Here is a 22,762-nt window from a genome sequence, read left to right as displayed (position 1 = left end):
AAAACTGAGATCACGAACTATACATCTATCATTGACAAATTTGGACCAAGTCTTGCAAGTGCAAATACAAACAAAAGGTTCTTTTTTATCCATGGTATGTAATTTGCATCAACAAGTGTGAAAGAATTTCCATTCACAGTAGTTAGTATAATATTTCCAACTCCCTTGGCATTGTTGGTGCAAGTGACCATATTCCCATGAGGGACAGACTTGAGAGAGGTAAACAAGTCACGACGTGAAGTAATGTGCTTTGTAGCAGCACTATCAAAGTCCCACACATGTGAATATGCAATAAGTGACATACATGCATCATGGATAGAAGGATAATAAGTACACCCTGCACTAAATGCCCACTCTGCATCTACATCAACATCACAATCTCCTTTTTTAGAAGATTCTACAATAGCTGCACTTGTAGTAGATCTAGACTCTTTCTTTTTTGCCTCTTTTTCCTTTAACTAAGGAAATTGATTTATCAAGTGATCATAGCCTTGCAAGCATGGCAGTGCATCTTCTTCTTGCCCTTTTCATCAGAATTTCAAAAGACGTGCTACCAGTAAAAGCATTAGGAACAGGTAGTTTTCCACTCACTAAAGAACCATGAGAAATGGATACATTATTTTTACCACCTTTTATTTAAGCAACAATAAAAGCATTTTTCACTGCATGTTGTTTAGTCCTAATCTTTCTTGAAATTGTCTCTTGCAATAGCAAGGTGCATAAGGCATCAAACTTGACAGCTTGAGGGGTTCCTTGAGTGATAAGTCTCTAAGTACTAGCAAAAGTCTGGTAAGAGTTTGAAAATGCATCAAGAAAATTCTACATAAGTTTTCCACTAGAAATGAATCTCTCATTAATATCCTTGATACCAACAAGAAAATTGTCTATGTCATTTTCCTCTCGCATAATCTTTGACTCCATCTCTTTATGCAAAAATACAATTTTAGCCTCATTGTGACTTGCATAAAGATCAGCCAGAGTATCCCAAGCCTGTTTTGTTGATTTTGCTTAGCGAATGTGATGAGTAATAGTGTGCTTCATAGATAATGCAATCAATGCATGAGCATGTGCATCTCTAACACCCCAATGAGCGTGCTCAATCATAGGTAAAGCAGCTCTAGCAGCAATACACATGTGCCAGAACCTGCAACATCCTTAACAGAGCCTCTATCCATAGAAGAGGGATGTACATCAATTCCTTGCACAAAATTCAAAATGCCATTTGACACAAGAACCTGTGTCATCATGTAAACACACATTGGGTAATTATCCCCATCAAGTTTATCCTCAGCATCAAACATTTTGAAAACATTTGTGCTATTGTCAGCCATGGAGAGTGATTGCACCTCGAATACACCTGATGTAAAGACTACCCGAAAAAGGAAAATGAAGTAGGAATAGCATGTTCTATCTAGCATGACCCAAAGAGGATTGTAAGGGTCGTGTTCTACAGATAATTGCACTAATAAAAATTCTTCACAAAAGGACAAAATTACATGTGTAGTACTACTTGTAGTGGAAACGGAGGATGGCATGAGTGCAAATCAGAATTTTGAGAAAACTAAGGTCATTGAGCTTACTCAAAGTATTAATTGACCTACTAAAGCTCGATTGCTGGTATTAGGGTTGCAGAGAAAGACACACATCTTGGAGAAGATGAAGAAGCTCAAGGCACACAACAAAGAGTATATTTCTTAGTGCACAATAGAAAGATAAGTTATCCCTAGAATGATGGGCGCATATACAATGCACGGGGGAAAACTTCTTAGTGAGGAAAAAGATGCCTCATCAGTCCTAGGTGTGTTCACACACATCATTACCACATATATGGTAACATCAAGAGTCATCCAAGTTCATGCTAGTCATTGCAAAGAGCTTGAGCTATTTCGGCCTCAAAAGTACCGACTCTTGTTGATCATAGGCAGAAATCCCCTTCTTAGGTGCAAGATTGGATCTTTGTGACAAAGCATATGATTTACCTTGTTTATTTCCAAGCCAGTAACAAATCACAAAGTTAAATATGTATAAGAAGTTACTCCATCTAGCTTGATGGTGATTTTGAGGACTCGAGATGTCATGAAGTACTCCAAGTTCTTGTGATCAATTATATCGTGACTTTGTAGGGTTCTCCCTCTCATCACATCTCAAAGAGTCAACAATACCCACAAGCTCCTTGTCATGAATTTCATAGTTAATTTCAACTTCCAAGAAATTTTGAGAGTGAAAAAAAACAGGATACTCCTGACCATCATAAAAAATATGAGATAATACAACACCAGGTGAAAACTTTGAGGTGTCTATCTCCAAGAAAAATGGTTTTGCTGGACCTTAATGTATCAAAAATTGGTGCCATTGTGAAGACCTTTCTTAAGTTCTTGAAATATATGTTTTGCTTCTAAATTGCACACATAAACTTATCTTTCCTAGTCAAGCTTGTCAAAGGAGTGGAAATCTTGGAGTAGTTTTTTTATCAAGATTCAATAAAAATTGGCAAAACCCAAGATGGACTGAACATCTCGTATAGAGGTGGGAGTTTCCCACTAGAGAATGGTCCTAATCTTCTTTGGATGCATTGAAGCCATTCTAATTAAGAGATGATATAGCGAATAAATTCACTTCTATTTCGTGGAAAAAATAGTTTTTTAATTCTGCATACAAGCATGTCTCTCATAATTTTTGAGGAGCAATACGAACATGATACTTGTGCTCTTCTTGATTTCTTGAATATATCAAAACATAATTTAGGTATACTACCAAAAAAGCATTAATATACTGGACCCAAAAAATATCATTCATCAAGTGTTCAAATATTGTTGGAGCATTTATAAGTCCAAATGTCATGACAACATGCTAAAGCGGCCATACCTAGTTTGGAAGGTTATCTTACATTCATCTCTTTCCTTTATTCTTACAAGGTTATAAGAACCACAAAGGTCAATCTTGGTGAATAACTTAGCCTTTCCAAGCCGCTCGAGGAGCTCTAGAATTAATGGAAGAGGGTGGCGATTCTTGATTGTAATCCTATTGAAGCCTCTGTAGTACACACACATGCATAGAGACCCATCCTTTTTCTTTCACAAATAGTTTCGATTCTCTTGTGAGTGACTTTGAATTCTATATAATAAACCCTTGTCTATTCTCATTGATGTACTTTGAAATCTATACAAGATCATCTTGGGATAGCTTCCATATTGGACCAAAGGATGGTTGAGTCCCTTCATGTAGCTCAATGTCATAATCATTAGGTCAATGCATGGGAAGCATGTCTGCATTTTTCTTTTCAAATTCAATCATGGTACTCAGGTAGCAATGCTTCCATACTAAGTTTCTATGGAAGAATCAATTGGTATTACATATAATCACCAATCAATGTCTCAATTGTGTGATGTTCGGTGGGCACAACCTATGCCTAGTCTAGATTGTTGGTGTGAAATATATTCTAGGTGTAGAAGCCTATGTGGAAGATAAATGCATGTTTGGTATGCTATCCTAGATATTATCCTATATATTCTATATGTCTATGTGTAACTCAAAGACCCCAACCGGATATTTATTCCAAGCCTTATAAATATAGGCTATGATGTACATATCCTAAGCTAAGGTATTATTTGCATTTTGTAACACGAAACCATTCTATTGAAGTTATGTACTTCTCTCTCTCTCTCTCTCTCTCTCTCTCTCTCTCTCTCTCTCTCTCTCTTTCTAATTGCATAGCTATATATGGTTTTTTTCTCCTTTAAGATTGCTTGAGCTCTCACAAGCTATTGTACCCACGATATATCCTCACAATTGGTATCAAACCTTGAAGGGATGATCACCTCTTAATCTATAATTAATTTACTTAATTAATCATTTCTTAATTTATTTATATGTGGGTAAGGTCATGGCAAATCCAATGAGCCACTACCCTCCATGGAATGATTGTAATTGTTTGGGATGTTCCATCTACATCATTAGGATCTCTAGATTCATTTATTAGATGCTACTAGGAATTAATCATATTAAAAATAGTTGATTTGCATCCTTGTGAAGAGGTACTTCAAAAATCACATGTAAAGAGTAGCTTCACATTTGGTTGTTCTCCTTTGTTCTTGCTTTTGTCCCGGGGGGTTCACCTTACATACTATGTGACCTATCACGTGAGTTCAACAGAAGGGTATTTAAATCCCTAAAAACTTACAAAAATAAAGTTACATAAGGATATTTTTTTTACAAATCTCCAAAAAATTTATAGAATTTAAAAGAAAGGGTTCATTATATTTCCTAGAAAATTCACAGAATAGGGATTTTAGAAAAAGAGCCTGAACGCACGTGATATAGTGGTCTTAAATATAGTGAACCCCCCGAGGCTTTTGTGCACCCACATTCACATCATTCCTTGTAAAGAGGCAAACATTGACCTTGGCACACCATCAATGTTAAGACCCATCTACCTACTGGCACCTAGGGAATTGAAAAATTTGATGGTGAGAGTTTCCACACCTTGCAGACCAAGCTATGAGGTCATCTTATGCACAAACAACTATGGTCTGTAGTCAAACCACGGGTAGCTGAACCATCCACATGTAAAAACACATGCCTCATAGCTCATATTGCACAAATTTAAGCCAAATATGGCAGGTCCCTTAGAATGATTTTCACTTCATTACATGATAGTTATGTGCACTTCATTGATAATTACACCACTGCTATCCAATTATGAACCATTTTAGAAGAAAATTTTGGTGCCAAGCAAAAAATGAACAATACAAGTCTACAAAGGAACCTCTGCAGGCTGAGAATGAATAAAGGGGAGGATATTTTGAACCTTGTGAATAGGTTAATATCACTCAAGTAACCTACATTGAGTTTCAAATTTTTGAGGAAGAAAAGGTTGATGTTATATTAAGTGTTGTTCCTGAAAATTTTGACCTATTGTCACATTTCTAGAACATAAGGATCCTACACCCATTTTGCAACATGTAATCAATGCACTTATTGAGGTGGAGAAAAGGAAAGCAAAGAAAACATCAGCTAATGGAGTTTTCATTGCATCATAATCTAGATCCGCATCTTCATCAACTAGGACGAATAGCAAAAAGTTATATGAATGCAAAAAATAGGACATTTTCTAAAGCTTGCTACAAGAATAGATTCTACAAAAAATGCGGCATCAAAGGTCATCTACCAACGAAATGCCACAATGGTAGCAACAATAACAAAGTAAAAGGCAAAGGCAAAGTCAAACTTGTAGAGAAAGAAGATGAAGACGAACATCATGGGGAGGAGAACTCTCCATGTCTGTATTGTCTCTGATTATTATTGTGAGTATACTAATGTACCATAGATATGGATAGTCTTCCACCTTCTTTGTTTAAGGGGAGGATTATTTATTTTGTGTGACACCATATTAGTTGAGACTATAATCTGTGTGACTACCCTAATGTGTATGACTACTAGCCTATGTGGCATTGAGTCTCCATCCAAGTTACTTCAGTGTAGTACATGCCAAAGGGGAGGATTGATAGGTGGGCACATCCTACATATGTTCTATATAATTGGTGTGCAACATGTTCTAGTTGTAGAATCCTATGTGGAAGATAAATTCTTGTGTGGCATACCATCGTAGATATTATCCTATATGTTTTACATGGCTATGCATAAGTCAAAGATCTGAGCCACATGTCCATTCCAAGTCTTGTAAATATAGGACATGATGTACATATCATAAGCTAAGGTATTATTTGCATTTTGTAACATAAATCTACTTTATTGAAGTTGTGTACATTTGTGTGTGTCTGTGTGCGTAGCTATGGATGTCTTCCCCTTCAAGACTCCTTGACCTCTCACAAGATATTGCACCCACCATAGATCCTCACATGTGAGTCAAGCAAAGATAGGCCAAAGTGTAGGGAAACCCATGCTCCACCCAACCATTCTACCTATATGTAAAGGCAGGATGGCTAGGTGGAGCTATGCTATGGCCTCTCAAATAATGAATGGATTTGTTGAAAAATTTATGACATTGAAAGCTATCTTAGATACTTGCTCATTTTTTTCCTTCTCCAAAGGTTGGGTTTCATGCTCATTTGAATGCATAGACCGATGCACGAGGAGGGTCCTGCCGTAATTTATGAAGCTTGGTTTCGGTAACTCTTGCCATATCTACTTCCTTAAAGGTTTCTAAAAATTCTCTTGCAAGCAGAGGAGAGTCCCTCTTGAGCAGGGATGTAGACAACAAGAGGGTCGTACCTGAGAGGAGTGTGTGATGAGACCAACTTTAGAAGCACCATCAGGGTAGCACTCAAGCTACGTATATGAACATCTTTACTTGTTTGAGGAAGCCTATAACTTGGATCTTGTCCCATTAAACTTTTCAGGTAGGCTAACCATAGGCTCCTTTCTATTTTATACTAGATTGGGTAAAGCTATGGCTTGATTATGGCCATGGTTGGCTTTGAGTAGCTCTTGGATTTGGCATTGAAGTTCTTGCATCATTGGACTTTGAGTGCGTTGCTCTCCTAATAATTGTGCATTGCTCTCATGTAGCTCATGAAGTTTTTGCTACAAGCTTTGCAAGGTGTACACTAAACCTTCCAATACAGACTCAATGTCTTGGTAAGACTAAGAAGTGGAGTCTTACCAACATGTTACAAGCGCATCTCAAGCTAGAGAAGAGTGAGGGAAGGCCCTCACAATACACAATAGCTTGGACCTTGATTGTGACGCTTAATCTTGATTATAATACTTAATACTTGATCAACAGGACTTAGGGCAAGACTTGGATTACAAGATTGGAGTACAAGGCAAGGCTTGATTAGAAAAATAAGCCCCATTCACAAAAGACAAGAACTGAAAGAAGACTTACTTCGCAGGAGCCTCACAAATGGTGTTGGCAAGGCTTAGGGGCTCGTAGCCCAAGAATTCCATTTATACTAGTGCTTAAGGAGATTAAGAGGGACACATATCAATATAAGAGCGTGCCACATGGCATGGCATGCATGTCAATGCATGGTGCACATATATGGTGACACATCGCATAGGAGGTATGACACATGGATGTTTCCATAAGCGATGATGTGGAAAATCCTTTAGAAGCTTCCCGTAAAGACTTTAGAACCTTCTAAGATCTTCCTTATAGAACCTTTTGCACTTTTATGGGAGCTTGCATCCGTTACACTATGGATATTCCACAACTAAAACCCAAACAAGATTTCAATTATTTACAAGAAAAAGTATGTTTAATTAATTTAAGAAATATCAAAATTTCAAATGTGCACCTAACTCTGTTGTCCGCTAACGTTTCTTTAGAATGCCAAAAAATTGAGCATTTTAGTTATAAATCTTGATAAATACCTTAGATTTTGGTATAGTCTTGGTTGTTTCATTAGTTTGACTTTTAAAAACAAGGTCCAAATAGTTAAGTATGGAGCCTAATTCACCCCTTGTAATTTTATGCATTAAAAACACATATTTTTAAGGCCCCCATTATGAGGAGAAGCCGTCGTGCGTGAAGAAAATTCACTCGCCAGAAACCAAAATTTTCATGATCGGAATATTCCTTTTCGCCGAAATATTATTGCCAGACGGCGGCCGAAAAGTGGTCGGAAAACAACCAGCCGTTTGACCGGTTGGCCGGTGGTCAGAAGTTAATGGCCGATGGACGAATTCAAAAGCAGACTTGTCTTCTCAAAGGCGGTCACACATGTGGAGATTGGAGGGTCCAATTTGGACTTGTCTACACAAGGGCGGCTAAAAATGGATGCCTCTCATGAGAGAGGGCAACCCTTTTGGCCTATAAAAGGAGGCCTCTTCTACACACAAAAATGAAAGAGTTATTGAGGGTGAAGAAAAGTGGGAGCTCCAAAAGGGTATAATCCCTTTGTAACTTACTTCTTGTTTGAAGTACTAAAGCCATTGAGTGGGTGCTTTCTCGTGGACGTAGCCCACATTGGGTGAACCATGTATATCGTGTGTGATATATATCTCTCTCTCTACTCTATAATCTATTGTGTGTGAAAATTATCTCTCTTCATAAAGTAATCTACTCAATTATCTACTTAGCTATGTCCTATTTCCTAATAACTTGTATCAGAGCAAGGTATGCTCGTAGCTAAATTGTCTTAAGAAAAGGATTTCTTGAATTGAGTGGGAGTAATGGAAGTGGAAGGGAAGCTCAAGATCAAGAAGCTCAACAGCAAGAACTACAAACATTGGAAGATGCAGATTGAAGACTATCTCTACCAAAAGGACCTTTATTTGCCACTAGGTAGTCTTGCAAAGAAGCCCTCAACAATGGCAGATGAAGCATGGATTGTCCTTGACCAAAAGACATTAGGAACAATCGGCTAAGCTTGGCGTCAACAGTGGTCTTCAACATTTCAGAGGTAAAGACCATGGAGGACTTGATGAAGTCACTTGACGACTTCTACGAAAAACCATCGGCACCCAATAAGGTATTTCTCATGAAGTGCTTGTTCAATCTAAAGATGGCAGAGAATGGTTCATTTTCAGAACACCTAAATGACTTTTACACCAATATAATTCAACTTCGATTGGTGAAAATCAATTTTGATGATGAAATGTGAGCTCTCCTTATACTATCATCTCTACCGGATAGTTGGGACAGCCTTGTGATGGTTGTGAGTAATTCTATCTCTAGCACAAACACTCTTAAGTTTGATGATGTTGTGGGTGTTCTCCTAAGTGAGGAAATGCGAAGGAGAAGCACAGGATGATCATCAAGTGCTGCACTATCAGTGGAAACAAGAGGAAGGCCTAAGGAGAGGTTCAAAAACCAAAAGGGTCGTGATCGCTCAAGATGGAGCAAGTCACGCACAAAGTCAGTTCTTGAATGTTGGAACTACGGCAAGAAGGGCCACGTCAAGAAGGATTGTTGGTCCAAAAAGAAGGAGGAGAGTCTCAAGAAAACAACCCAACATCGGAGGCCAATGTGGTAGGTAAAGTGGAGCAAGATGCTCTAATTCTCTCATTAGACAATGTGTCTAATTCCTGGATATTAGATTCCGGGGCTTCATTCCATGCGACTCCACACAAACAACATTTCCAAGATTACACCAAAGGTAATTTTGGGTATGTATACTTGGGAGATGATGAAGCTTGTGAAAGTTTTGACAAAGGTACAGTTTGTGTCAAAACTGCTAATGGAAATGAATGGAAGCTTAAAGATGTTAGGCATGTTCCTTCTCTTCGCAAGAATTTGATATCCACATGACAATTGGACGATGAAGGTCACAACATTGCATTTGGAAACAAACGGTGGAAGATCTCAAAGGGATCTTTGGTGGTTACCAAAGGAGAAAAGGTTGGTACACTTTACTTGTGTACTGCTAGCTTGTGCAAGAACTACAAAAGTCGACAGTGCGATGTGGCACTACCGGCTTAGGCATATGAGTGCCAAAGGAATGCAAGTCCTTCAAACAAAGAAGCTTCTCCCATGTTTGAAAGAAGTGGAATTAGATTTCTGTGAAGATTGTGTCTATGGTAAACAAAAGAGAGTAAAATCTCAAAATTTAGGAAATGAAAGAAACAATAAAAAAGTTGAGCTGGTTCATTCTGATGTTTGGAGTCTTACAAGTACACCATCACTTGGTGGCTCATTGTACTATGTAACATTCATAGACAATGCGACTAGGAAAACTTGGGTTTATGTAATGAAGAATAAATCCAATGCGTTTTCAATATTTCAAAGGTGGAAAGCCTTTGTGGAGAATGAAGCAAGTACCAAGGTTAAATGCCTCAGATCCGACAATGGAGGTGAATATTGCAACCAAGATTTTGAAAGTTTTTGTGCTAGCAATGCATTCGGAGGCAAAGGACAACCCCAAGGACACCTCAACTAAATGGAATTTCGAAAAGGATGAACAAGACAATCATGGAGCGAGCATGAAGCATAAGGCTACATGCAGGCTCACCACTTGAGCTTTGGGCGTAAGCAGTAAGTACGTATGTGTATTTGATCAACTGGACAACATTGGATGGGGGAGTTCTGGAGGAGGCATAGACAGGTAAACCGGTGAATTATTCGTTTTTCAAAGTGTTTGGATGCGAGGCTTTCATGCACATAGATAGAACCCTAAGGTCAAAGCTAGATGCAAAGTCCAAAAAAAGTGTTTCTTCATTGACCATGGAGAAGGTGACTTTAGGTATCACCTATAGAATCCTGAAGATGGTAAAATCTTTAGAAGTAGGGATGTAATTTTGAATGAAGTAAATATGTACAAAGACTACTTGGAAAGAAAACAAACAAAAGAAACAAGTGATGAGTACATGGAGCTTGAGAATGGTGAAGCCTTCAAGGAGTGTAAACGATGACAACATACAACAACGTCAACCAAATGAGGAGACTCAACCTATTCCCCAAAGATCTACAAGAGCAAGTAGACCTCTAGAAAGGTATATTCCTTCCCTCAACCATCTCTTGATCTCAAATTCTGGAGAGCCGGAATCATACGAGGAAGCTATGCAACAGGAATCCAAAGAAGAATGGATAAAGAGCATGCAAGTGGACATGGACTCATTACATTGCAACCAAACATGGGAGTTGGTTGAGTTGCCTAAAGGTAAGCGGACACTTCAGAACAAATGGATGTATAAGCTGAAGGAAGAAGAAGGGGGGAAGAAAAGGTACAAGTCTACGCTTGTGGTAAAAGGGTTTTCTCAAAAGAAAGGTATTGAATTCAATAAAATATTTTCTCATGTTGTAATGAACTCAATTAAGCTTGTCTTAAGCCTTGTGGCTGCTCATGATTTAAATCTTGAGCAAATAGATGTAAATACGACATTCCAAGGTGACTTAGAGAAGGAAATTTACATGATTCAACCAAAGGGGTATGAAGTAAACGATAAGGAGAGAATGATTTGCAAATTAAAGAAGACCTTGTATGGTTTAAAGCAAGCATCAAGACAATGGTACTTGAAGTTTGATCAATGGACATTGAATCATGGATTCAGAAGATGCAACTTAGATCATTGCATCTACATGAAGAATTTGGGAGATGGGAAGTTCATTATCCTATTGTTGTATGTTGATGACATGCTGATTGCAAGTGCTAACATGTAGGACATCAAAGACCTAAAAGAGAAGCTGTCTAAATCTTTTTCAATGAAAGATTTAGGAGCTGCAAAGAGGATACTTGGTATAAAGATATCAAGGGACAGGACGAAGAAGACAATAAAGCTATCTCAAGAGGATTACGTCAAGAAGGTACTAGAAAGGTTTGCAATGCAGAATGCAGAAACGGTTTCTACACCTTTGGCTAGTCACTTTAAACTAACCAAGGATATGTGTCTAAATACACAAGAGGAGATAGCGTATATGTCTAAAGTTCCATATGTTGCAACGGTAGGTTCTCTTATTTGCTATGGTCTGGACAAGGCCAGACATTGCACATGCAGTGGGAGTTGTAAGTAGGTTCATGGACAACCCAGGTAAAGAGCAATGGCAAGCTATGAAGTGGATACTTAGGTATCTGAAAGGGACAACAACAAATGCTTTGTATTTTAGAGGAACTGATATTTTTCTTCAAGGGTATGCTGATGCAAATATGGCAGGTGACAAAGATACTCGAAGGAGCACTACTGGCTTTGTCTTCACGGTTGGAGGCACAGTAGTAAGTTCGGCTTCAAAGCTGCAAAAAAGTGGTCTCACTTTCTACTACGGAAGCAGAGTGTGTAGCAATGACAGAGGCAAACAAAGAAATTATGCGGCTTCACAGATTCTTAGAAGAGCTTGGATTCAAACAAGACAATTATGTCTTATACAGAAAGTGATATCCATCTTGCGAAGAATTCAGCCTTTCATTCAAGGACAAAGCACATTGAGGTGAGATATCACTTCATATGCACTCTTTTGAAAGAGGGACAACTAAAACTAGGAAAGGTCTATACAAGTGAAAATCTTGCAGACATGTTTACAAAGGTGGTCAACAAGGAGAAGTTGAGCTTTTGCTCATCTTCAATTGGCATTCAAGGATAAGAAGTTAGGATGGAAACAGGTTCGGTTTGGAGATCTCTAAGTGGAAAATTGTTTAGTATGGAGCCTGATTTACCCCTTGTAATTTTTTGTATTAAAAACGCACATTTGTAAGGACCCCATTATGAGGAGAAGCCATCGTGCGTGAAGAAAAACCACTCGCCGAAACCCGAAATTTTCACGGCCGGAATATTTCTTTTCGTCGGAATATTATGATCGGACGGTGGTCGAAAAACGGTCGGTCATTTGGTCGGTTGGCCGGTAGTCAATGGCTAGTGGCCGGTGGTCGGAAGTCAATGGCTGGTGGTTCAAAAGCGGATTTGACTTCTCAAAGGCGGCCACATTGGAGGGTCCAATTTGGATTTGTCTACACAAGGGCGGCTACACATGGCTGCCTTTCATGAGAGAGGGCAACCCTTTTTTCCTATTAAAGGAGGCCTCTTCTACACACAAAAATGGACTGTGAAGCATTGTGAAGTTGATATGAGGTGGTGAGAGTGAAGTAAGGCGGGAGCTCCAAAAGGGTATAATTCCTTTGTAACTTACTTGTTGTTTGAAGTACTAAAGCCATTGAGTGGCTGCTTTCCCGTGGACGTAGCTCACATTGTGTGAACCACATATATTGTGTGTGATATCTCTTTCTCTCTACTCTATAATCTCTCATGCGTGAAAATTATCTCTCTCCACTAAGTAATCTACTCAATTATCTATTTAGCTACGTCCTATTTCCTAACACATAAAGTGGTGTTTCGCTTGCTCAAAAGGCCTTGGCAAACAAGGGATTAACGAGTGCATCCATAATAGTTTGATTCCATGATGTATTGACTTATTGTAAATCTTTTTAGATGTTTTAGTTTGTGAAAGAGTGCTTTCGCTTAAGGCCTCATAAAGGTCCATTTCATTAAAATATTTTATAATTACATATACTTGTTAGATTTGCCTCTTCTTAATATTGTGAAAGAGTCCTTTCATTTAAGGTCCATTTTATTAAATTATTTTATTATTTCCTATACTTATTAGATTTATATTTTCTTATAAAAGCATTAAAATATTCTTTGTTTTGGTTTGTCAATGGGTCCCTTTGTTTTACCTTATCTTGCTATTTTTTTTTACTTCCTTTTTTTCTTTGTGTTTTGGAATGTCAATGTGAGCCTTTAACCTTGTTGTTTAAGTGGAGTCCTTTTGTAACGTATAAGGGATTTACAATTATGTGTATGTGATGGACAATACAATTTTATAACAAGTGAAAAGGTTACGATGGCTTTCTAAAACAATAAGAAATTAAAGTGATAAAATCATTAGGTTGAATTTAACTAGAACTATAAGGTGAAGCAATGTTCACGGATGTCTCTTTTATTAAGCGATCGAGTATTCTCCTCGCAAAGAAGCAAGCCAAAATATTGGCAATTTTTTTGAAATTTGTAAGATTTTAAAACTAAATTTTGGCAACATTGCACCAGTTTTTTTTTCTTTACCATGGTTTGTTCATATATATATATATATATATATATATATATACACACACACACACACACACACACACACACATATACATCTATATATATAGACATATATATATATGTATACATATATATGTGTGTATGTATAAATAGATAAACAAAATAATAAATTTATATATATATAATAAAAATATTCATTAATATATATTATATATTTACTTATTTATATATATTATGTGTGTATATATATATGTGTGTACGTGTGTGTGTGTGTATGTATAAATGTATATGTATATATAGAACTTACTAGAATTATGTAAGGTAAAGCTTCACTTTATCATTCTAAAAGAATAGAATGCACTAGAGTCAAGCCAGGTGAGGAAGTAAAACTAAAGGTAAAACAAAAAAATCTATTTAATATTTTAAAACCAAAATAATATTTAAGGTAAGTCTGAATCATCACTGAAAACATTGAAAGTACGCTTGGCCCAACACTTCTCTAAGGCTTCTTTTAGAAAGCCAATAAATAACAACAAAAATAACATGTGATTATAGGCACTAATTCATATCTACTTTCCATAGCTCTCAATTCCCCTTAGCTTAAAAAGCCTTGGTGACACCAAAACCCCCCCCCCCCCCCCTCCTCTCTCCCAAAAAAAAAATAAAAAAAAAAAAATATGTGATTATAGGCACTCATTCATATCTACATCCCATAGCTCTCAATTCCCCTTAGCTTCAACGGGCCTTCGTAACCCCCCCCCCCCCCCCCCCCCAAAAAAAAAAAAAAAAAAACAAAAATAACATGTGATTATAGGCGGTCATTGAGATATACATCCCATAGCTCTCAATTCCCCTTAGCTTAAACAGTCCTTCGTAACCCCCCCGCCCCCCCCACCCCAAAAAAAAAGAACAAAAATAACATGTGGTTATAGGCACTCATTCATATCTATACATCCCGTAGCTCTCAATTCCCCTTGGCTTAAACATGCCTTCGTAACACCCCACCCACCACCCCGACCCCCACCCCCCCACGCCGCCTCCACACACAAAAAAAAAAAACACGCATATGCAAACACACATGCATAGTACATATAGGGAATATGGTGAACAATTGAGATCCTGTCAAGATCGAGCATGGGTCCATGTACTTATGATTTGCTATCAAAAATTGAAACTTTGGGAAAGATTAGGACGATTTGAATTTGACTTGATCACGCACTAACACATAACATTTGCATGGCACATGGGTTCCCAATGATGGGTCGCAAGAATTGGAAATCCTCTTCTTATTATTATATTGAATCACCACAAAGGCTTTCTTAGAAAGCAATTCAAAACACATTGAAGGGGGATATGGACGCTTCTTTCGATGGACCATAGACTAAGGTTAAGAAAGAATAAAGTGAAAGATGCCCCACAAGAGAGAGAGAGAGAGAGAGAGGGACTGAAGCGACGCTAGTGCGCACACTATCCTTCTTTTAGTGCACACACTATCCCTTTTTTTCAAGGAAATTTTAGTATACTGGCTATGAGCGATAGAGAGAGGGTGATGGGGGCTCTAATTATAAGTTATTTGCAAGCTATTTGTTAAGAAACGCAGTCTTCTCAGCTCCTCGTGATTGAGGTGATAATCCAGGTAAAATGCGCCTACATGGGCCCCGACTCCTGCTCTCTCCCTCCCCGCCGCCCAACGCACAAACGCACACGCTCTGAATCTATAAAAGCCAGTTGTTTGTGGCGCACATTCCATCAGCTTCTCTCCTCCTTCACTTTGTAACCTAGAGTGTGTCTTCCGTTTTTGTGTCTGAGCCTCTGCCTCACTTCGAGAAGATCATGACGAGTGTGTGTGTGCATCCAGACTAAAAGCGGGTTGTCCTTTTGCCTCCACTGAACAGATCACCCTTTCTCTCTCTTCAACTCATAGAAGAAAAGCTCTCTCCCCTCCCCTGGACCCGTCTCTCTCTCTCTCTCTCTCTCTCTCTCTCTCTCTCTCTCTCTCTCTCTCTCTCTCTCTCACACACACACACACACACACACACACACACACACACACACACACACACACGCTCTCTTCTTCAGTCACAAAACAAACTAGGCAACTATACTGTTCTCTCTCTCTTAGTCGACTGCCATGGACTCAGCGACGGACGACGATCGCAGCCGCAATTTGGACATGGACCGCACGGTGCTGCAGCTCTTGGAGGAGACACAACAGAGCTGGCTGCTGGGGCCAAGTGAGAAGAAGAAGAAGAAGTATGTGGATTTGGGTTGCATGGTGTGCAGCCGCAAGCTCTTCTGCGGCATTATCGCGGCGGTGTTGCTCACAGGATTTATCACATTGCTGGTGAAGACGGTGCCGCAGCATCACTCGCGACTACCGCTGGAGGATAACTATACGGAGGCACTGCACAAGGCTATGCTCTTCTTCAATGCCCAGAAATGTAAGTGGTTGTAGCAATGCTCAATTAATCTGAGATTGAATCTTACGTTAAGCCTTAGACTATCACATGATTAGGACAGTTAAATAACTGTAGTCAGTCGTAGTTTAGAGCGATTGCCTATCTGGCCGTCGATCCTTGCGCTCAAAAAATCGCAGCCGTTGAGCTCGTTACTACTAGTATGTGACCAAGAGTATCACTTAGATATAGAAATATTATATACAAACTTGGCTTTATATCTTTCTTTGGGTATGGCCGGGGTCAACTGCATATGATAATATTGTGCTTAGAATGATTACTGATGTGGTGGTAGGCGCACTCACTTCTAAGAGCTCAATTTCCATGCTCCTTTCTTTTCCTTCTTGCCATTAATTTTGTTCTCCCCTTTAAACACAAACAAACAACCAACCACCCCCCCTCTCTCTCCCCCTCTCTCTTCTTTGGCAAAACGACAACCGTCTTTTAGGTTCTATGTGCTTGGGTCCAAAAACAAAAACAAAAATAACATGTGATTATAGGCGGTCATTGAGATATACATCCCATAGCTCTCAATTCCCCTTAGCTTAAACAGTCCTTCGTAACCCCCCCTCCCCCCGCCCCCCCCCCCACCCCAAAAAAAAAGAACAAAAATAACATGTGGTTATAGGCACTCATTCATATCTATACATCCCGTTGCTCTCAATTCCCCTTGGCTTAAACATGCCTTCGTAACACCCCACCCACCACCCCGACCCCCACCCCCCCACGCCGCCTCCACACACAAAAAAAAAAACACGCATATGCAAACACACATGCATAGTACATATAGGGAATATGGTGAACAATTGAGATCCTGTCAAGATCGAGCATGGGTCCATGTACTTATGATTTGCTATCAAAAATTGAAACTTTGGGAAAGATTAGGACGATTTGAATTTGACTTGATCACGCACTAACACATAACATTTGCATGGCACATGGGTTCCCAATGATGGGTCGCAAGAATTGGAAATCCTCTTCTTATTATTATATTGAATCACCACAAAGGCTTTCTTAGAAAGCAATTCAAAACACATTGAAGGGGGATATGGACGCTTCTTTCGATGGACCATAGACTAAGGTTAAGAAAGAATAAAGTGAAAGATGCCCCACAAGAGAGAGAGAGAGAGAGAGAGAGAGAGAGAGAGAGAGAGGGGGGGGCTGAAGCGACGCTAGTGCGCACACTATCCTTCTTTTAGTGCACACACTATCCCTCTTTTTCAAGGAAATTTTAGTATACTGGCTATGAGCGATAGAGAGAGGGTGGTGGGGGCTCTAATTATAAGTTATTTGCAAGCTATTTGTTAAGAAACGCAGTCTTCTCAGCTCCTCGTGATTGAGGTGATAATCCAGGTAAAATGCGCCTACATGGGCCCCGACTCCTGCTCTCTCCCTCCCCGCCGCCCAACGCACAAACGCACACGCTCTGAATCTATAAAAGCCAGTTGTTTGTGGCGCACATTCCATCAGCTTCTCTCCTCCTTCACTTTGTAACCTAGAGTGTGTCTTCCGTTTTTGTGTCTGAGCCTCTGCCTCACTTCGAGAAGATCATGACGAGTGTGTGTGTGCATCCAGACTAAAAGCGGGTTGTCCTTTTGCCTCCACTGAACAGATCACCCTTTCTCTCTCTTCAACTCATAGAAGAAAAGCTCTCTCCCCTCCCCTGGACCCGTCTCTCTCTCTCTCTCTCTCTCTCTCTCTCTCTCTCTCTCTCTCTCACACACACACACACACACACACACACACACACACACACGCTCTCTTCTTCAGTCACAAAACAAACTAGGCAACTATACTGTTCTCTCTCTCTTAGTCGACTGCCATGGACTCAGCGACGGACGACGATCGCAGCCGCAATTTGGACATGGACCGCACGGCGCTGCAGCTCTTGGAGGAGACACAACAGAGCTGGCTGCTGGGGCCAAGTGAGAAGAAGAAGAAGAAGTATGTGGATTTGGGTTGCATGGTGTGCAGCCGCAAGCTCTTCTGCGGCATTATCGCGGCGGTGTTGCTCACAGGATTTATCACATTGCTGGTGAAGACGGTGCCGCAGCATCACTCGCGACTACCGCTGGAGGATAACTATACGCAGGCGCTGCACAAGGCTATGCTCTTCTTCAATGCCCAGAAATGTAAGTGGTTGTAGCAATGCTCAATTAATCTGAGATTGAATCTTACGTTAAGCCTTAGACTATCACATGATTAGGACAGTTAAATAACTGTAGTCAGCCGTAGTTTAGAGCGATTGCCTATCTGGCCGTCGATCCTTGCGCTCAGTAAATCGCAGCCGTTGAGCTCGTTACTACTAGTATGTGACCAAGAGTATCACTTAGATATAGAAATATTATATACAAACTTGGCTTTATATCTTTCTTTGGGTATGGCCGGGGTCAACTGCATATGATAATATTGTGCTTAGAATGGTTACTGATGTGGTGGTAGGCGCACTCACTTCTAAGAGCTCAATTTCCATGCTCCTTTCTTTTCCTTCTTGCCATTAATTTTGTCCTCCCCTTTAAACACACACAAACAACCAACCACACCACCCCCCCCCCCCCCCCCCCCCCCCCCCCTCTCTTCTTTGGCAAAACGACAACCCTCTTTTAGGTTCTATGTGCTTGGGTCCTCACTAATGTGGTTTTTTCTTTTTGCATGCAGTTACTTTTCAGGAGCGCATTCCAACAAGCACCGGTTTTCCAGGCTTTCCACAGGTTCCCTCTCTCTCGACACATAAGTCCTGAGTTCAAATCCCGGCCCCCCCTCCCTCCTCCCCCTCTCTTCTCTAATGAGATGGATGTTTTGGACAGGTACAAGATGCACCAACGGAGACTTTTGGAAGGCGAGGCTTGTACATCTGCTCTCCTCGTTGTGATCGGTTTCGGTCGACTCCTCTTTCTGTCGACAATCGTCTGCCCACTGTCCCGTAATTAGCTGCTCCTAAATCCTCTTCCTTGTATTCCTATACTCAAAACGTAGCGCAATGTTGTATGCAAGTTGAGAAAGTCACATTCTTAGAGCACGGATTTGTTTTGTTCTTCCCCATATAAGTAGCACCCCCTTAGACTACATTTTGTGTTTGGGAAAGTGGTCCAAGGATTTAAACATAGCCCTCCTTTCCCCACTTACCCTTTTGTGAAGTGTTTGACAAAAATCACTTTTCTAAGCATACCATTAACGCCTCTCCCAATAGGAATTTTCTTTACCTATCTACTCTTGCTTTACAATATAGTGAAGAGGGTGTTATTCCTTATTTCATTGGTCTCGTTTGCAATCTTCCCAAACATTGCTTGTGTGCTCGTTCATTTTATTCTTGGTTGTAGGTAGTGTTTCACACCACCCATTTCGTCAATTTAGCCCAAAATCAAACTTATACATGTTGTATAAGTATTCTCGGTGCTTGTAGCTCAAAATGTCTTCCAAAGTAATTGAGCATTCAAGTACAAATTAAAAGGGGAAAACAAATATATACACATTGAATTTCACTCTTAACAAAGAGTGTGCAAAGCTAGACAAAATCCACTAATTTGGGGGCACTTAACTAAATGCCTTGTTGCCTCATGCAACAAAATATCCACACACACACACACACACACACACACACACACACACACACACACAACACAATACTCCCAATCTTCTATTATTACAATCTTTGTGAGATAAGCTTAAGGTAGCTTTAATTGTGGCAGCCCTTCCACACGGGACTCCCGGATCACTATGGCAGACCTTCGTCTCTGTCCGACTAGTAAGAGTCTTACAGTCAGGCAGGCTTCTACCATTACGCTCATAAGACCCATTCTAACTATTGTTAATCTTCTGAAACCGTTGGTGCTTGAGATGGACGCAAGCAACAAAACCATATGCAAAATGATCTTGCAAAAGGATGACATGTTTCCTTCAGTAGCAAGAAGCTGGATTTTGTTCAGCAGAATTACTGCTTATGAGTGAGAACTTCATGCCGTTAGTTATGCTTTGATGCAATGGTGACACTATTATGTGATGCTCAATTTGAGATTGTTTTTTATCATGAAAGCATCAAATGGAGTGCATAACAAAAAGATTTGAAGGGATGTAAGGCCACATGGACTGAAATCCTTCAAGAGTGTGACTGTAAGTTAAGGTATCAAAAAGGCCAGTACAATGCTGTAGGTGATGCTTTAAGTCACATGCCTGAGATAAATGCTCTCACATTTTATGAAAAGTCAAAGTGAATTTTGCAAAATCTTAAGGGCAAGTTGAGCATGATTAGGCTTACCCCAAGCTATGGAGTCACTGTTGGAATTAGGATTGCAGAGAAACACACACAGCTTGGAGAAGACGAAGGAAGCTCAAGGCACACAATAGAGAGTGTGTTACTTAGTGTGCAATGGAAAGATAGATAGCCCTAGAGTGATGGGCGTATATACAATGTACGGGGGAAAAAACCTCCTAAAGAGGGAAAAAATGCCCCGGCGGTCCTAGTGTGTTCACACACATCACTACCACAAGTATATGGTAACAAATCCCCCCTGGAGTGATGCGGTGAACGAGAGCTGGCACATGAGTAAAGGGAAGTGCCATGCCCTGAGGACAGGATCAGTCCACAAAGGGGAGTAAGCCCAAAGCTTTGCAGAAAGCTTCAAGCTTCTCACGAGACAATGCCTTTGTGAAAAGATCTGCAAGGTTATCCTGTGTTGGCACATAAGCCAAGCTGATCTCTCCTGCTGAGAGCCTCTCCCTGACATAGTGGTAATGCACCTCAATGTGCTTTGTGCGAGCATGAAAAACTGGGTTCCTCGCAACTGCCAATGCGCTCTGACTGTCAGTGTAGATAGTGTTGGCAGTGTCCTGTCCAACACCCAAATCAGCCATAAGGCGTCTGAGCCATACACACTCAACCGTAGCTGTGAAGACTGCCCTGTACTTAGCCTCACAACTAGAAGTGGCCACAGTAGGTTGCTTCTTGCTCAACCATGATATACATGAACTGCCAAGCATGAAACAAAAACCACTTGTGGACACTCGCGTGTCAAAACAACCAGCCCAATCTGAGTCTGAAAAAGCATGTAAGTCTGGCGGCAATGATCCCCCCTTGGGATAAAACAAGCCAAGATGTAAAGTGCCACTAAGGTAGCGGAAAATCCTCTTGACAGCTTGCCAATGCTTAGACCCTGGGTTATGCATAAATCTGCTGACCTGTGAGACTGCAAACTGAATATCTGGCCTCGTGTTGCAAACATAAATGAGGCAGCCAACAGCAGTTTGGTAAAGAGTGACATCAGCAGGATCACCAGCATCACGTAGACTCAACTTCAAACATGTTTCCATGGGAGTGGCAATAGGTTTGCAATCCTCAAGTCCAAACTTACATAGCAATGTCTCTATGTAACTTTTCTGACACAAGGAAATACCACCATCACACTGCTTAAACTGTATACCCAAATAATGTTGCAACAGCCCCAAATCTTTCATCTTGAAAGTAGCATTCAAATCAGCCTTAAATTCAGCAATATGTCTCTTATTTGGTCCAGTGATCAACAAATCATCAACATAAAGAACCACGATGAGAAATACATCACCCTCATGCTTTACATACAATGTGCTTTCTGTTGGACTGTTACGAAAGCCTTGTTTGACCAAATGAGTGTCAGCTTTCTCATACCAAGCACGAGGAGATTGGTTCAACCCATACAAAGCCTTGTTACATTTGCACACTTTGTCCTCTTGTACTTTTATGACAAAACCGCGAGGCTGCGTTACATAAACTTCCTCAAATATGTCACCATTCAAGAAAGCAGTAACAATGTCTAATTGATGTACATCCCAACCAAAATGAGCTGCCAATGCACATAGAAAACGCACAGTAGTCATACGACAAGTGGGAGAAAAAGTCTCTTCATAATCTATGCCTTTTTGCTGTGCATAACCCTTTGCAACAAGTCGAGCCTTATGGCGATCGATCTCACCATCCGGCTTGCGTTTCAACTTGTAAACCCACTTCGTACCAATGGCCTTTTTGCCAGGAGGCAAATCACATAAAGTCCATGTGTCATTCTCTATAAGTGCATCATATTCTGATTGCATGGCAGCCATCCAATTTTTCTGAATTCTGTGCTTCATCAAAAGACAGAGGCTCCTCAACATCATGTAAACTAGACACAGCCAAAGCATAACAATCTGATGTATAAGATGCATGGCGAGAGCCTGAACGAGTACGACTAGACAAAGGTGCATCCAATTTACTGTCATGCAAAGTGTGCACCAGCCATTTTGGCATACCTCTAGCCTGCTCATTTTCATCCCTTTCCTCATCAAGTACATCATGTACATCTGCATCAGTAATAGGCTGATCTAAAACATTTTCAGAAACCCCCATAGGCTGTATATTTTCCTCATTGGAACTTACATTCGTAATTCCACCACTGAAAAGAGGCAACAAAGTGTCATAAATGTCCTGTGAGCTTACGTTACTGTCTCTAGTACATGACAGCAAGGGCTGAACAGAATCTTCCACAAACACTACATCCCGAGAAACCAGAATACGTTTTGTTTGCGGATGATACAACCTGTAACCTTTGCTTTCAGCACTATAACCAACAAAAATACATTTGACAGCCTTATCATCCAATTTTTTGCGCTGCACTTGTGGCACCAAAGCATATGCCAAACAGCCAAAAACACGCATGTGCTCAATAGAAGGCTTTCTATCATGCCATGCTTCATATGGAGTAATAGACTGCAAAGCTTTCGTAGGACACCTGTTTAGTACATAAGTGGCACACATGATGGCCTCAAGCCAAAAAGAATGCGGCAAAGCTTGACTTTTGACCATACATCGTGCCATTTCCGTCAGTGACCTGTTTTTCCTCTCAGCAATACCATTTTGTTGAGGC

The 22,762-nt window shown here is 40.2% G+C and overlaps 1 protein-coding gene across 1 annotated transcript; it reads left to right on the top strand.

The window, feature by feature from the left end:
* The first annotated feature begins 14,502 nt into the window (after nt 1-14,502).
* Nucleotides 14,503-19,142, top strand: LOC147457214 (uncharacterized). Its single transcript, XM_086512172.1, has 4 exons — nt 14,503-15,875; nt 17,723-18,022; nt 18,549-18,601; nt 18,698-19,142. Exons 1-4 carry the CDS (start codon nt 15,566-15,568, stop codon nt 18,815-18,817), a joined length of 783 nt encoding a protein of 260 aa, XP_086368298.1. The 5' UTR covers nt 14,503-15,565; the 3' UTR covers nt 18,818-19,142.
* Nucleotides 19,143-22,762: the final 3,620 nt, after the last annotated feature.

This window comes from Adiantum capillus-veneris, chromosome 5, assembly GCF_014529385.1.
Source record: "Adiantum capillus-veneris isolate H3 chromosome 5, ASM1452938v2, whole genome shotgun sequence".
NCBI lineage: Eukaryota > Viridiplantae > Streptophyta > Polypodiopsida > Polypodiales > Pteridaceae > Adiantum > Adiantum capillus-veneris.
Note: the sequence above shows the minus strand (reverse complement) of the source record. Positions and strands in the feature narration are given on the sequence as shown.

Excerpts from the sequence above, each read along its gene's own strand:
- LOC147457214 (XM_086512172.1), top strand. The coding sequence starts at position 15,566 with ATGGACTCAGCGACGGACGACGATCGCAGCCGCAATTTGGACATGGAC. Across the intron at positions 18,023-18,548 it reads CTTCTTCAATGCCCAGAAAT|TTACTTTTCAGGAGCGCATT; the intron begins GTAAGTGGTTGT and ends TTTTGCATGCAG. Across the intron at positions 18,602-18,697 it reads GTTTTCCAGGCTTTCCACAG|GTACAAGATGCACCAACGGA; the intron begins GTTCCCTCTCTC and ends TGTTTTGGACAG.